This window comes from Gavialis gangeticus, unplaced genomic scaffold (genome assembly GCF_001723915.1).
Source record: "Gavialis gangeticus isolate Ggan-Ray unplaced genomic scaffold, GavGan_comp1, whole genome shotgun sequence".
In the NCBI taxonomy this organism is placed as follows: Eukaryota; Metazoa; Chordata; order Crocodylia; family Gavialidae; genus Gavialis; species Gavialis gangeticus.
The window spans coordinates 61,989,259-62,000,993 of NW_017728994.1; the positions used below are offsets into that span (position 1 = coordinate 61,989,259).

Genomic DNA, 11,735 nt, shown 5'->3' on the forward strand with positions numbered 1-11,735 from the left:
CGCGCCTCTGCCCGCCCCGCCGGGCGGGGCGGGGCGGGGCGGGCTGGGGCCAGCGGAGGCTGCGCGGGGCTGGAGGCAGGAAGATGGCAGAGCTGGAGAGTCCGCTGCTGCTGGGCGTGGGGCTGATCGGTAAGGACGGGGCGGGCAGGCTCTGGGCTGATCCCGGCTCCTCGTCCCCCTGCCCCCGCGGGACACGGAGCCAGGCCGTGCCCGGGGCTGGGGGTTTTCCGGGGCCCTTGGCCCGCGGAGAGCCCTGCCCCAGCTCGGGGGCTTTCCTTCGGCTCTCCCCAACCAGAAAAGGCGTCTCAGAAAAGCGGTGCTTCTGTCCACCCAGCCTCCATGAGGCGACCCCGGCGTGTGGGAGAGCCAGGACCTGCCCTCTGCTTGGTGCCCCCACGGCGGCGTTATTGGGAGGCAGCAGAAGCAGGGGGCATGGGGTGTCGCCAAAAGTTTGGGGTGGCTGGCGGCGCATCTAGGCCCGTGTCGCGTGCCCTGTGTCCATCCTGTGTGCACGTAGGAACCGCTGCGTGTGGGGCTGGCGGCAGAGTGGAAACACCTCAGACTAGCTTATCCGTTTAGTCCTGCCCAATAATTTCACAACCCGAGCGAGACAGTTTAACGGTCGAGAGTTCTGTTTTGGCCTCTTCAAAGTGCTGCGCTGCAATGGTGGAGGCGGTCAAGGAAGGAACCTAGATCTTGTGTTCTGCAAACGTTCGCGTCCCTGCTTTATTTTAAGCCCCTGACTGTTTCCACTGGCATCCGTGGGGTTGGTCAGATGTTTAAAGTGAAGCAAGCGTTAAAATATTTGTAGGATTGGGGGTAGGGAGAGCAAAAGTCTTCATTGTTAAAAGGAAAGGCTTTTAAATAATCCCTCTCTTCCAATGCCTGAGATTTCCTGTAGACAAATCTCCAGTAGAGCCGAGATCAGGCTGTTCTGAAGACCAGCCCCTCGTGTGTCTGTATAATCTTCAGATTTCAAAGTCCACCGGGGCTGTAAGCATTGAGTGCAGCATCACAGGAAGAAATCTGACTTTTTTCCTGAAAATGTGTGTACCAGGGTTAATAATATGGGAGTTACTAGAACTCAGTGGAGTGCTCAGGAGTTAACTTTCAGTTTCTCATGGCGCTATGGCCATAAAAATTGCATATTCTTCATGTCTGTTTGTAAGTGTTTTGTTGGGTTTTTTTTAATATCCTCGCAAAGGTCAGACGTTTGAATGTATGCAGTAGCCAGCTGCCTAGAGTGAATTAGGTCTGGCAGTGGACGACTTTTTACTTTATTATTAACTGATTTTTTTTTTTTTTAAATGAAATGAACTGAAGAGCAGTTTTAAAACAGGAGCTGAAGCATTTTAAGTTGCTGAATATTTTTGTTGTTGTTTTCACCTGTGTAAATGAACATTGGTAGAACCCGTTTCAAGGACTGATTGATTGATTGCTATTCTCACTCATGGGTATTTACTTCTCAGTTGAAAATATAAATGGTATGTTCAGTTCTGGCCTTGGAAAGCACACAAGGCTGCAACTTTGCATACCAAGTCTTATCTCAAATAAGATTTTTACAACATTTTCTATATACCGGAAAGTAAAAGGTTTATAACTGAAGCATCGATACAAAACTTTAGTAATAGAGGCATGAGTGGATACCGATGTGTTTAGGTGTAAAATGGGATGTTAATCTTGATTCCAGTAAACACATCTGATTAACCAATCAATTTACTTCCTTGCTGCTGTTTGGCATTCTCACAGTGAACATCTTTCCACCATAGAAAAAGACACCAATGGCGATGCTTTGTGGGTCTGGTGTTTTCCTTCCACCACAACTGAGCTGAGGGATCTGTTGCTAAGAAAATCCTGCCTTACAAATAAAAACAAGCTGCTTCACACCTTTGTATTTGGCCAGTATAAGAGGACATGGTTCTACATCACAACAATGGAAGTTCAGGATTCTCCTGTCTTGAAAAAGGTAGGACTGAATTGCAGGAAGGAATATGTAGGTGCAGGGTTTGCTCAAATACCGGAATTTCACAAAAAAAATTGTCTTTTGCATGTGTTTTGGTATTTGTAAAAGGAGTAAAAGCCAAGGGCTACATTGTGCCACAAGCTCTGAAGAGTAAATGTCCGTTAAAAACAGGAAGAATTTTGCTTAAAACTCAGAGACTTGGTACGAATGTGTATCTTGGCCACAGTGGGGAAGAAAGTTTGTAGAGTTTTTTCTAGTCCAGTGGTTCTGCACTTCATTACACTCAAGGCTGCCTCTTAGCTTTTGCTCGTTTCATGGCTGTGAAAAAATGATTGAGCAATTCTTCTGTTGCAAAGAACTCGGACCGCAACAGGTCAGAACGTTCTGCTATCCGAATGGATTATTATGTGAAATACCTGGGTTTATCTTGTGAATCATGTAGGATTATGACATAATTTTATTACAGCGTTTTATTTTCGTCATGATTTGTGTTTGCGTAGTGTGTACAGAGATGATGGCATAATAACTCAAAGTCTTATTCTTGTATATTGTATGTGTGGGGTGGGTGTATGGGTATGGTGGGATGTGCGTAGGGGGTGGTTTGTGAGAGGGGAATGGCTGTGTGTGTGGCAGGGTATAGGGTATGTTGGGGGGTTTTGTTGGGGGTGTGGGAACCCCCCCACCACACACTCCCTCCACCCCCCTGTGGTGCAGAGCCCCCACTGCCAGCAGCAGCAGCAGGTGGTGAGTGCTGGTGGCCTGTGCAGGTGCATGGCTCCAGCCAGTTCTGCACGTGGTGGCAAGGAGCAGAGCCAGGCCGGCACACTCTTATGGCGCAGGACTCTCCGCAGCACATGTGCAGCTTCCAGTACTCTTGCACCCCATGCAATGGAGCTGGCTGCCTGCCGTGCCTCTCTGGACTCGGTTGGAAATGGAGGGGAGCCCGGTCCCTGCTTCCTGGAGCAGTCCTGACAGATGTGTGCCGGGGGGCAGCAAAGGCAGCTGGCTGCATTGCGCGGGGCTTCCCCCAGTGGTGCATGAGTGCAGGGAGCCCGACACGATAAAAGCAGGCTGGCCTGGCTGCATTCCTTGCCACCATGTGAAGCGTTGGCTGGAGCCATATGCCAGTGGGCGGCAGTGCCTGTGTGTGGGTCATGAGTGCCTGCCACCTGCTGCTCCTGCCACTGGCGATGGGGACTGTGCATTGTGGGGTGTGGGAGTATGTAGGGGGATCCCTACACCCCCCACCCTCCCTTACCCACACTGCCAACGTGAGCTCAGCACTCCCGCCACCACCCTGGGCACAGGCTCTGCACTTTTGACAGCCCCATTTGAGCTTCTGCCCATCTGCAGCTCCCCTGCCCCTGCCACTTCCCTACCTGCCGGCTGGAGCAAGCACTGCAGCAGGGGCAGGAGGAGGAGCCGCTGGAGGCTGGGGAAGCTGAACAGGCCCTCTGACATCTGCAGCAACGGCAGGAGCAGCCCCGTCTGGAAGCTGCGTGCTGGCTGGGCCAGGCCCTTCCTCGCATGAGGGTGGGAGTGAGGTGTCTGGCTGGGTAGGGTACAATTAGTTGGTGGATGCCCAGGGGCCAGTTGAAATTGCCTGGTGGGCTGTATTTTGCCCACCCCGGTGTAGGCGTTTGCGTGCCTAATGGTGCTAAGACTGAGTAATGCCCCACAGTGCGCTTACCCAGGGTGCCACAAGATCCTTTAGAGAATCATTGCTTTAGCCCAACAGACCTAGTCTTTAATAGGTAGCCTTTTCTCTTTGAAGTCCTGGGGAAAATGTTTTGTGAATGGCAAATTTGTATAATTTATTTACATATGCTCTTCTGTGGGTAAGCAAAACAGATATAAAATCACAGTCCCTCTTTTCCTTCTCTGTGGATAGCAAGAAAAGGGAAAGGCAGCAAAAACTAACTTGTTTAGAAAGGCATGAGCTTTGGAAGGCTACAGCCTATTTCATCAGATGCTAACTGAAAAAAAGGAGAAGGGAGATATGCATGGATAAAAAAGAGGTAAAGTAGATGTATCTTTGGGAGTTAATAGATACAACTCCCTTCTGAAATCGTTGAGAGAGCTTTAAGCATATGCAAAGGTGAATTTGACTCCTGGATGCATTAAAGATATCTTTGTTGGTAGGTCTGTTCATTTAATTATTAGTGTCTGCTTCTATATAGATATAGAAATAGGAGGTTAAAATAAAAGTTCTTCCTTGCCCTGACAAGTTTACAATTTGGAGTTTAGACCCAAGAAATGATAAAAGAATAATGGTTATTGGCAGCGGCAAAGGCAGTTACAGCCTCCTTTGTGGATAGACAGCTGGTGTAAATTGATTGAAAGACAGCTGGTCTCTGCATGGTTTTAAGGTGTCTCCCTCTTTTAATGGCAGGACTACATTTTCTTCCAGTGGAAGATCGGAGCTGATAGACCTGGCAAGAAGGCTAATTTTAATTAGAAAGAGTGTACTGAGAACAGGGAAGCTGCTACTCCTGGCAGAAGGAGTAATATGGAAGACGATGTGAAAATCAGTGGGATAAAGGAATGAAATAAGTCAGATGAAAAGCTTAGGGTTTGAAAGGATCAATAGGCAGAAATATAGTAAGAGACCTAGGCAGGGCACCATTATACACAGTTTCATAGTTTCTAGGGTCGGAAAGGACCTGAACAGACCATCAAGTCCGACCCCCTGCCTTGGGCAGGAACGAGTGCTGAGATCATAATACCCCAGCCAAATAGCTATCCAACCTCCTCTTGAAGACCCCTAAGGTAGGGGAGAGCACCACCTCCCTTGGGAGCCCATTCCAGAGCCTGGCAGCCCTAACTGTAAAGTACTGCCTCCTGATATCTCCTCCCAATCAATTTGTGGCCATTAGTCCTTGTTATCCCAGGTGGTGCCCCGGGGAACAGAGCCTCACCTATTTTCTGCTGGTCCCCCCTGGTGAGTTTATAGACGGCCACCAGATCCCTTTTCAGTCTTCTCCTGTGGAGGCTGAATAGATTCAGAACCCTTTAGCCTCTCTTCATAGGGCCTGGCCTGCTGCCCTCAGACCATCCGAGTGGCCCTGCTCTGGACCCTCTCAAGATTAGCCACATCCCTGTTGAAGTGCAGAGCCCAGAACTGGACACAGTACTCCCAACTGCGGCCTGACCAGCACCGCATATACTTGATGTCCTTGCTGCATCTTGTATCCTGTTGGCTTTTCAGCAGCTTTCAAAACTTCAGGCCAGGCTTTGAAGCTTCCCTAGCTACACCCTGTTTGACTGTAGACACTCCTCCTTTCCCTTCCTGATGGAGGGAAATATTTGCAGACTCATAGGATACTACTTGCACCTAATTTTCTGACGAACCTGCACCATTTCTGAATTTTTTCCAATGGTATCAAATAGCATTTGAAGAGTGTTTGATGGTGCAGAACTGTAGGGTCAAATGTACAAGATCCAGGCTTGAATGTGTGTTGGAAAAGAGCTGTTACATCTTATAGCTACAAACAACAGAAAGAGGTTTTTTATATTATATTAGTTTTCTTAGAAGTGCAGATTCATTTTATCAGAAATGAGCAACATGCAGAGATCTCGTAGTATTTTTGTGTTGTCTTTTTCTGAATGGTTTTGTACATGCATACCTACCTCATATTTACTTACATTGGTCATTTAAATACTGCAGATGTACTTGTATCCTCTGTTCTCTATCTGGTGTTAAGACTGTCAGCTAGTTTGTTGTAAGGCTTGTACTTCTATGGCATTTTCTAATATGCTCTTAAGGAAAAAGCACTAGACGGTTACCCCTGCTATGCTCTTATTCTTATGTAATATGACTATATTATATAATATATAATTCTTATATGATATGACTCCCCATGCTCTTCTCGCATACCCACAAGGTTATGGGCTTCTCACTGCACTGTAACCTCTCATCTCCCATATGAGATTAATGAGGGGAAAAGTGACTCTCCTTCTTATAATTTCACTTGGTCCACCAAATATTAAAACTCCTAACTGTGGACGTAGGTCAAGCCTATTGGCCATGTCGCTTCTACAGTTTTATGAATAAAGCCTATTATTGTCTCATTCTCCTGGTACTGTGATGTCTGGCATAAGTGTTGCATCTGAGTTTCTTAATGTAAACATTTACCTTGACTGAAATGGAAATATGTAAAGCAGTGTGCTTTTTTTTTCTGTGTTTTGGACAGGTGACTCATTTTTCAATTGTCCTGACTGCCAAAGATTTTAACCCAGAGAAGTATGCAGCCTTCACTAGGATATTGTCTAGGTCTGTATGAAAACTGTATGTAGTACTAAAGTTTAAATATTTGGATCTTGCCAAAATGGGAGATTTGAACTTTGTTTGCATTTTGTCTGGCAGCATGAAAATCTGTTGGGATTTTGTGTTACCATTTGTTATTCCAGATATATAAATTCCAGATCGGTGATTCATTTGATCTGGTTGTTTTGTATTTGTACAGTAAATATTAGGACAGTGTCAAACATTCAGCTTTTTTTTTTTTTTTTAACCCATGTGCTCTCATACGTTTTGGGCTCTTGGATTTCTGTAGCTTTTGCAGACCGAGCTCACTGACTCTGCCATTGAATATCCCCTGTGACTGTAGCTCTGTGTTCTTGCAATATCTGTCCCCTAGCAAAAGGGGAGGAACCCCCATTCCTCTCTGTCTTTTCACATCCTCATCCCCTCATAATCAATGGCCCATGTGCCAGGCATTCTCCTTTATCAAGATCATGGTCCCTCATTCCCATAATTATAATTACAAATAAATAATATTACATGTCACTATGTTGGACTCTAGCAGGAGGAGCTGGTAGGTGTTGCCTAATTAGCTGCCTCGTTCTCTAGAACCTGTTGAAGATGTGGCAGTTACGGGCAGTCCCTGAAACTGGGGAATAAATTAGATGCAGCATTTGCATTATAGGCAGACAAGCAAAGAGATGCTATCAAATGAAGTGTAAGCTCTGTCAGGTACTGGAGAGCCTTGAAGATAATTCAGTTTTAGTGCTGCATAAAATAGTTTAGTTGTGGCTCTTTTTGTGGATCACTTTAACATAGATTTATAAAATGATCCTCTTTCCCCATCTAGCTTTGATTTCTGAATAGTCTGTGGGGAAAATACTAGTTCAATTCAAAGTGAATGCGACAGCTTTGTAGCCAAACTAAAATGGAAGATAAACTGCAGCACCATTTCTAAATAAGCTGTTTAAGACTTAAGTATGTTGTCCCTACATCTGAATTGGTTTCCATTTTCCTAGAAGAAACTTGGTTAGAGTGCACTGGAAAGAGAATGATTAACAGGAAGGGAGAGTTTTCTGTACACTAGGGACAGAATTAAAGTGTGTTTGCTTTCTGCCTCCTGTACAGCACTTCTGTCCTAATGTTCCTTTGATAGTTCATGATGTAGATAATGCAGCTAGTCGCTGCTTTAAAAGTTGGAAGAGGGATATAAAAAGTGTTTTTCCCCTTCCTGAACCAGATATCTTATAAAGCTGTGCAGAAATGTTCTTGTTCTTAACTTTGGCCATGTTAATACTGCACGGGTTCTTGTACCTAGAACATTTCTTTATATGCATCAAGGTTTTGCACTGAAATTGTAGTTCTTGCCGACTTGTAAAAGAGCAAATTCTGTTTGGAACGCGAGTCAACCATGAGTCCTAAAAGACAGGCAAGCTTTTGTGTGCAGGCTGAAAGGCTTTTCTTCTAGTATTTAAAACCAGCATCAATCACATCCTTAAATTCTGAACTCTTTCAAATAAGTGCGTTGGTGACACCATGACTTTTTAATATGTCTGATCGTACTATTTGCAGTTATAGTCATAAACCAGGCCTTTATTTTTATTTTTGTACAGGATCTATTTGAAGTATGGAAGCCCAGTTAAAATGATGGAGAGTTACATTGCAGTTCTTACAAAGGGTATCTGCCAGAGTGAAGAAAATGGATCTTTCCTCAGCAAAGATTTTGATGCCCGAAAGGCTTATCTTGCAGGTTCAATCAAAGGTTAATTTTTTTTTAATCTAACTACTTTGGGTCATGTTTAAATACATTGTCAGAACCATTGTAATGTCAGTCTGCATTCATATGAAATAGATTTACAATCATGTTTCCATGGTTTCACTAAGTAACTAATATCAACTCTTTTAATATATTTTGATTATAATGATATCTGTTATCTAGTCAGTCTCTTTAAAACTACTGCCAGTAAATATATTTGCAATACTATAACCTGTCTTTCTTTTACTCTCTTAGATATAGTTTCTCAATTTGGAATGGAAATGGTTATCTTATACACTGCACTTATGTTAAAGAAAAGAATCGTAGTGTATCACCCTAGAATAGAAGCCATCCAGGAGTTTACCAGGTACAGCATATATTTGTAAATACTATGAGCCCTATTTAGAAAAGTATCGAGACCCAGGGAAATACTTAAGGAAATGTTTTAAGTTAAACACATGCTAAAGTTGTATTGACTTCAGTGGAGCTTGAACACATGTAAGTGCTTTTCTAAATCGGGGCTTTGAGCAGCAGAACTAATAATAAAGTTTCTGCTACCATCAATAATAGAAGAAAGTTCAACAGAGTGTATGGAGGGAATAGGGAGGGAGCCTTGTATTATTATATTAAAGAGACTCTTAATGTCACCGTTGATATTTGTCTTTAAACATTTGTGGCTGTAAGTGCATTGATTAGTACAAGCAAACACAAATTAAGTTTCAAATGCCAACTTCATTTCCTCAGGACACTACCTGCTTTAGTATGGCATAGACAAGACTGGTCAGTTCTTCATTCCTATGTACATCTAAATGATGATGAACTGGAAGCATTAAAGACCTGTCCAGGTAGGGGTAACAAGTTACCAGTTCAGCCTGATTCACAATATTGATTTCATCTTTGGTAAAGCAACACCCTATAGCATTTTTTCTCCCAAAGAATCTGATACTGTGTCCCTCATGAGCTCACTTCTCAAAGCATAATTCAGTTTGGTTTTTAGATTACTGTAGAAATTAGATTGTACGGTTCTGTTTTCTTTTAGGGGTAGGGAGGGAGAGAGAAATTAGTGTGATTTTTACCAAGTAAATAAATAGTTCTGTTGCTGATTCCAGATGGTATCTCTCTCACCGTTCCCCAATGCATATTAGAGCTGCAAGTGATTTTTCTTCTTTACGTTTGCTTTTTTCTATTGTTTTAGTTCTGATGGACTGAAAAACATAATGTGCAGTGTTACATGGAAGTGTTGGTAACAGGCCTTACACCATAACAGTGTTTCTTACCTTCAAAGATTTTTACATTGATGATCAGTAACTTCTTATTTTTTGAGTTAAATTAACTCATTAATGGATATTTCACTATATATCTTGGAACTGAGTTTTGACTCTTTTACGGTGACAGTTAAGGACTGTGGGGTTTAGCCAAAAATGGGCTCCGAGTCATAGGAGTCTGATTTATGACTACGTTGTATGGCAGATATTGTAAATTTATATCATGCATGAAAAAGCTCTTGGCTTATATGTCTCGGGGGGGGGGGGGGGGGCATGTGCATGCATGCTCCTGGGGCTTTATGTAAAAAAACAAAAAACAAAAAAAAAACAAAAAAAAAAAAAAAAAAAAAAAAACAAAAAAAAAACAAAAAAAAAAAAAAAAAAAAAAAAACAAAAAAAAAACAAAAAAAAAAAAAAAAAAAAAAAAACAAAAAAAAAACAAAAAAAAAAAAAAACCAACAACCCACAAAACATAATTTGGTTATATTTGGTTTAGCTTTCATTTAAACAAAGCTATAAAGACTTTTGCCTTCCTTCCGGACACTAGCAATATACTCGCATCAGTAAAGCCACCAAAGAGTTTGGAAAGTTCTGTTGCCTGTTTGTGCCTCTGCAGGTTGACCTGAGCCAAGCAGAAGCAATGAAAGAGATAAGGTGATGGGAATATGTTAAAATATAAAGTTAGATATATAGCACCAGGAGTATAAGCCAAGACCTTACACACATCATTTGTGCGTATATGTGTCTATATACTTTGGTTAGTCTATAAGATATAAATCTACCCTGCCCTGTATACTCCTGCACAAAGCTGGACATGAGAGAATAAATAAAGGACTTTGTGAACTTCCTTGCTCTCGACTCACACAGATGGTAATTTGAACATTTAATTTTGACCATTAGTATGTGTTTCTGTTCTTCAAAATTGCTAAACACATTTACAGAGAAGAGCTACTTTGGGAAATGTACTGAGTTGTACCTACTAACATGCTGCCTATTGGAACGTGATGCTGCAGCTGCTGATGCTACCATCGGCAAAATTATGATTCAGACAACAGCAAAGGACATCTGAGTGGAGCCTCTTTAAATACAGATTAGCCTTTTGAAAGTAAACACAGTTTCATTTTTAGGACTATTTTGAGCACTGTGTGTGTTTTTTCATTGGAAAACAAACCTCCTTTTTACAGCTGATGCTTGTTTTTCCATGCTTAGTGCCATTAAAATTTAATTTTAAATCTTTGGGGGAAACAGAGTTCTTCAGGCGTAGTTGAAAGCCCATTGATCTAGAGAGGGACTCCTTTGCAGTAGCTGTTGAGTCAGATGCTTCGTTTTAAAATAATTGTAGCTTACACTGTTTTTTATGTGAACATATGATGTGTGTGTTATTGGAATTTTCCTTGCTTGGTAACTGGTTATTCTCTACCATCCAGGTTACATTGCTGGATTTACAGATCCCGAAGTGAGTAACAGACCAGATCTCTATGATGTGTATGTGAATTTGGCAGATAGCGAAATTACCATTTCCCCAATAGTGAAAGGTAGGTTGGTTGCTGTTTATATTTTTGGGGTGCTTTTATTGGTTTGCATTGTTACTCCAGCATAGAGCCACATTAAAAAAAACAAAAACACTTTGATCCTGTTTTCATGCATATTCGAAAACTCTAGTTTCTAGTGCGTGATAGTGCTTCGCCACTGAGAGCTAAAAGGCCTCTGTTAAATCCAAGCTATAGGAATGCCTTCCTGGACGTGGATGAAAATGGAGCAGGGAGGGACCTGTATAAATATGTGGACATTTTCATTAGTTATATACGGTGCATTGTAAATTTACAGTTGTAACCCCTGTGTGTGTGTGTGTGTGTGTGTTCTTTGTGAACTATACCTGGATCCAGCCTAGTAATGCCCAGATTTCTAGTGGTATGCTGACTTAGGTTCCTAAAGTTTGTGGTATTTAGGCTTCCAAGTGTCTAAGGGCTGAAATGTGTAGGCACCTAAATCCCTTCAATATCTCCTTAAAAATGAGACTTAAGCTTTTAAGTCAGTTAGGCAATGTAAGATTGAGCAGAATAAAATAAGTGCCTTTTTAAGGCATCACAAAGTTTTCTTTCCCTTTACATATCCTACTGAACTGGGTTTCGTATCCGCGTAGAAATTGATGGGAAATGCTGCTTGCAAAACTTGCAGTGCATGACAGATAAGGCATTTGAGCAGTAGGGCATCTTAAACTTACTGCTTTAAAAACAGGCAAATTAATTCTTTTATGGATGTTGAATAACAGATATTAAGAAGAGAACTCATAATTTGGTTTGCCATCGATTTTCAGTTTGTAGTTTGCGTACACATGTATATATTGCTGCTACGAAGAGATAATCGTCCTTTAAAAATAAGCCATTCATTTGTAAGTGCCTTAGTAATGGAATTGGAGAGGGGAGGATGTGTGTAAAATGTTTAAACTGTCCCATACCCAAAACAAAACTGCACAGAGTTTTGTTTTGTTTTGTTCTGTTTTAATTT

The 11,735-nt window shown here is 42.2% G+C and overlaps 1 protein-coding gene across 1 annotated transcript in view; it reads left to right on the forward strand.

Moving 5' to 3' along the window:
• Window positions 1-42: 42 nt before the first annotated feature.
• The window catches only part of FAM45A (family with sequence similarity 45 member A), a 21,376-nt gene continuing 9,683 nt past the window's right edge, over window positions 43-11,735 (forward strand). Inside the window, exons 1-7 of the mRNA XM_019502905.1 lie at window positions 43-129; window positions 1,770-1,966; window positions 6,157-6,236; window positions 7,820-7,968; window positions 8,218-8,329; window positions 8,707-8,807; window positions 10,655-10,762. Coding sequence (XP_019358450.1) covers window positions 84-129; window positions 1,770-1,966; window positions 6,157-6,236; window positions 7,820-7,968; window positions 8,218-8,329; window positions 8,707-8,807; window positions 10,655-10,762 — 793 coding nt within the window. The 5' untranslated portion in view covers window positions 43-83. The remainder of the gene's footprint in view (window positions 130-1,769; window positions 1,967-6,156; window positions 6,237-7,819; window positions 7,969-8,217; window positions 8,330-8,706; window positions 8,808-10,654; window positions 10,763-11,735) is intronic.